Source organism: Marmota marmota, unplaced genomic scaffold (genome assembly GCF_001458135.2).
Source record: "Marmota marmota marmota unplaced genomic scaffold, marMar, whole genome shotgun sequence".
Taxonomy (NCBI): domain Eukaryota; kingdom Metazoa; phylum Chordata; class Mammalia; order Rodentia; family Sciuridae; genus Marmota; species Marmota marmota.
This window is the reverse complement of record NW_026000164.1, coordinates 15,712,300-15,717,112: the sequence shown is the minus strand read 5'-3', so window position 1 is coordinate 15,717,112 and position 4,813 is coordinate 15,712,300. Positions and strand designations below refer to the sequence as shown.

Below are 4,813 nucleotides of genomic sequence, written 5' to 3'. Positions count from 1 at the left end.
ATTATTTCTTGCCTTCTACTTCTTTTGCTGTTGTTTTGCTCTTCTTTTTCAAGGATTTTGAGATGAAGTATGAGATCATTTATTTGTTGGTTTTTTCTTTTTTTAAGGAATGAACTCCAAGCAATGAATTTTCCTCTTAGAACTGCTTTCAATGTGTCCCATAGATTCCGATATGTTGTGTCTGTGTTTTCATTAATCTCTAAGAATTTTTTAATTTCCTCCTTGATGTCTTCTATAACCCATTGATCATTCAGTAACCTATTGTTCATCCTCCAAGAACACCACTTTTTTTATTTTTTAAAAGCTTTCTCTGTTAGTCATTTTCATTAGTCAGTTTGAGAGTCTTATTTTTTTAAATATTTATTTTGTAGTTGTAGTTGGACATAATACCTTTATTTTATTTATTTTTATGTGGTGCTGAGGATCAAACCCAGGGCCTCAAACTTGCTAGGCTAGTGCTCTACCACTCAGTCACAACCCCCGCCCAAGAGTCTTATTTTTTATTGTTTTAAAATCATTGAGTGCTAAGTTATGATTGTGGCCTTACAGAATGTATAATAATTTCTTTAAAATATTTATTAGAAATTTATTACCAAATTTTCAATTCAAGGTTGGTACCATTTTTCTCAGAATGATATTTAGCCACCACATTAATTAAGAATTAACTATTATTTGGCTTCAACACCAGGTTCTCAGGCATTCAATTTTTAAGAAATGTTTGGGTATTTATTATGTGCTGTTCTAGAAGATTAAAAGCATTTTCCATCCCTGATGAGTTTAAATATCAAAAATATGGAAACCTTTCTAGACAAGTGCCAAGGAAATGCTACCAATAAAGCACTATAGGAGTTTGAAAAGACAAAAATTGATGGTCTTTGCTAGTCAGGCAGGAAGTGAAACGTGAGAAGGGTTTCTAAGGATGGGGTGGGTAGCAATTACATTTATAAAGATGAAGGGTGAAGACATTCCAGTCTTCCAGAATCAATGTGAAAAGTAATGAGCAAAAACAGGAGTGATCTGTTTTCTGAGTATAACAGAAAACCAGAACAATAGACTAGAACTTGCTGGGAGAAAGTCTTGAGAGTAAGGTTCTTATGAGAGGAGGTCTGCAGCATTCAGATTTTATATATAATAAACAGGAACTTATTACATTTTTTAAAAATGTATATTAATAATAATATGTGGCATAGGTAAGAAAAGAGAAAAATTGAAAGCTTAGGATATAAGAAACTGTATTTATTTGGATTTTACATTTATAAATACAGAATTGTACCCATAGAAGAAAATTCAGAGGTAATATTTAGTAATTTGTTCTTTTTCTTTTTGGTAGGTTGATGGAGAAGCGAGAGGTTATTTTATATTGTGATCTCCATGGACATAGTAGGAAAGAGAACATCTTCATGTATGGCTGTGATGGTAGTGACAGAACTAAAGCATTATACTTACAGCAACGAATCTTCCCATTTATGCTGAGTAAAAATTGTCCAGATAAAGTAAGTATCTTTAAGATTTTAATTTTTATTTTACTAAATATTGCCCGTGTAGGACAATCAAATGAAAAATCCTATTCAGTAACCTGCTTTTCGTTAGTCATTTGACTGATTTATATAGCTGACCATTCGAATAACTATGTGGAATTGTTCATGACCAACAGTTTGAAATATGAGAAGTCAAAAATTCCCATAGTCCCACCCTCTTAATACCCCATGTTTGGCCTTTACAAAGCTTCCTCTGTTGACCATTTTCATCAGTTTGGGGATCTTTATTTATTGTTTTAGTATATATTCAGTTCCTAATTGTATAGGCTAAAAGATGTGCTTTTAGCCTACAAAATATTATCTTTTATATATTATATAGTATTTATTAGAATTTTACCAGGAAAAAAATCAATGAGAAAATACAGAGAAATTAGAATGAGAAAAGAATAGAGTGCATTTTCAGACTATAAAAATGTTGAAACTACTCAGTTAAAAAAGATATGAAAAATTTTTAATCATTATTTAAAGATTTTAGATTAACAACAACAAAAAAAAAGTTCCTGTTGACTTCCTCTTAGGTTCTCAACCAACCAATTCAACTATAAAGAACTTATTGGGAAGTACTCTTTATTTTCTGGAGACAATTAGTACCCAAAGATATAAAAAGGAAAGGATGATCTGGTAGAAGAGCTATTTACAGAAAGCATAGGTTTACTACCCAAAGGGTATTTGTTCCTTCAGAAAGATCAGCGAAATCAACCCCAGTACCTGAAACTGTCCCTATATAAAGTTATGTCAGTACTCATAGGTATATTTTATTACTCCTATAAAATGATCCCATTTTGTTAAGATATTTTAATATTTAAATATTAATAATATTTTAATATTTTAATATTTGTCTATTGACATATTTTCTGACACAAAATGGATCAGTTTCTTGAACAACCAGTCTACAGTTTAAAGAGGTCTTCCACGTAATATACATTTTGTTTAAAATATAGAGGTTTTCCAGGTATCATGGCACATGCCCGTGATTCTAGCAACTCAGGAGATTGAGGCAGAAAGACAGCAAGTTCCAGGCCATGCTCAGCAACTCAGACCCTGTCTCAAAATAAACAATAAAAAAGGACTGGGGGGACGTTGCTCATTGGTAAAGTTCCGCTGGGTTCAATCCCCAGTATAAATATTACTGAGGATATATAAAAATATATATGAATAAATATATATATTTATACATATATATTTATATATAATATTATATATATATATATATATATATATATATGCATGCGGGGGGAGTGTTCCATTCTAGGTTTTCTCTTAAATGTTCTCCTTAAAATCTCTCTGTGAAAATCCACAATTATAGTTATATGATTATAGTTAATTCCTCTCTCAATAACTGGTAGACAGACAATAGACAAAGATATATAAGAACTGAAAACACCATTGTTTGTGTCAGCTTTTTTTCACTGTGACCCAAATACCTGCTAGAACAATTTACAGGAGTAAAAGTTTATTTTGGGCTCATGGTTCCAGAGGTTCAGTCCATACTCAGGTGACTCCATCACTCTGGGCCTGAAGTGAGACAGAACATCATGGTGGCAGGGCATGGCAAAGGAAAACTGCTCAGCTCATGACATCCAGGAAGCAGAGACAAGACACAACCCCAAGGTCATGCCCCTAGTAACCTGCTTCCTACCTCCTTATACCTACCACCTAATAGTCCACTCACCTCTCATAATCTAATCATTTCATCTCGGAACACTCCTGCACTGCACAACACATGAACTTTTGCGGGGGACACCTTATATCCAAACTATAAAAACCATCAAACAGCTGATTTTAATGAACATTTATAGAACATTCTGAACAGCAAAATACACATTATGTACAAATATACATAGAACATTTACTAAAGTACAGATTATATCCTGTTTTAAAACAAACCTTAACAAATTTGAAATAATTGAAATTATATAAAATATGTTATCTGAAATAATGGAATTAATTTAGAAATCAATAAAAGAAAAAAATATTTCCAAACAATAGAAATTAAACCACATTCTAAATAATCCTTAGTCCAAAGAGGGAGGTCTCAAGGAAAATTAAATACATATTTTAAACTGAAGGAAAATGAAAATATATGACGTTACATTTTGTGAAATTTAATTAAAATTCCAGTGCTTAAAAAGGAATAAAGATTCCAAGTCAATAATCTAAGTTTCTACAAAAAGAAACTGGAAAAGAAAATAAACCCTAAACAAGTAGATAATTAATATAAGAGCAGGTTAGTGAAATTGGAAACAAAAAAACAGTGCAGAAGAACATTAAAACAGAAAGCTTGTGCTTGGTGAAGAGCAATAAAACTGAGGAACCTGACGAGGAAGAGGAGGAGATGACTCAAATGAAAGAGGGTGTCACTTATTAAGACAATAAGGGGCAACTCAACTCTCTACACATAAATTTAACAATTTAGATGAAATGAGCCAACTCCTTGAAAAATAACAAACTACCAAAACTCACACAATGTGAAATGGATAATCTGAATGGTCCTCAACCACCAACCCCGACCCCCTCCCCAAAAAAATCTTTACAAAAAGTGAAATCTCAGATCCAAATGGATTCAATAAAGAATTCTACCAAATATTTAAAGAAAATTTCTTCTAGGATTACTGTGATACCAACACAAGACAAAGCTATATAATAAAAGAAAAATACAGACTCTTGTACTTCGTGAACATAGATGCAAAAATCTTTAACAAAATTTTAGCATATTAAATCCAGCAATTTATAAAATGCATAATATATCCTGACCAAATGGGATTTATCATAAGAATATCAAACTAGTTCTATATTTGAAAACTAACCAGTGTAATCCATTATGCTAACAGTCTACAGAAGAAAAAAATGTGTGGACATATCATATGCTTATCACACATTGCTATATAAAAAGCTTTTAACAAACTCAGCATCTATTCATGATAAATACTTTCAGCAAATAAAGAATAAAAGTGTATTTTTATTAACTTAATAAAAAGACACCTACAAAAATCCTATATCCAGCATCATACTTGGTGAAAAATAATATTGTTCTCTTAAGGATAAGAGAATATCCACTCTCAACCCTCCCATACAACTTGCACTGAAAGTTCTAACCACTATGTAAGGCAAGAGATAGAAAGGAAGAAAAAGCAGACAATCTGGGATGGAGAAGTAATGAAAACAACATGTGTATCTATGCAGATTTTGCAGTTAGTTTTTCATTTTTAACCCTTCTTCCTAAGAAATATATGTGTCTTCTTTTTTCTTTCTTTTTTTTTTTTTTTTTGCTTTTT

General features: G+C 31.5%; 1 protein-coding gene across 1 annotated transcript in view; it reads left to right on the top strand.

Moving 5' to 3' along the window:
- Agbl3 (AGBL carboxypeptidase 3) overlaps positions 1-4,813 on the top strand; it is a 67,358-nt gene that overhangs the window by 26,495 nt on the left and 36,050 nt on the right. The window contains 1 exon segment of the mRNA XM_048786646.1: positions 1,331-1,585. Within this exon segment, the coding sequence (XP_048642603.1) occupies positions 1,331-1,585 (255 nt within the window).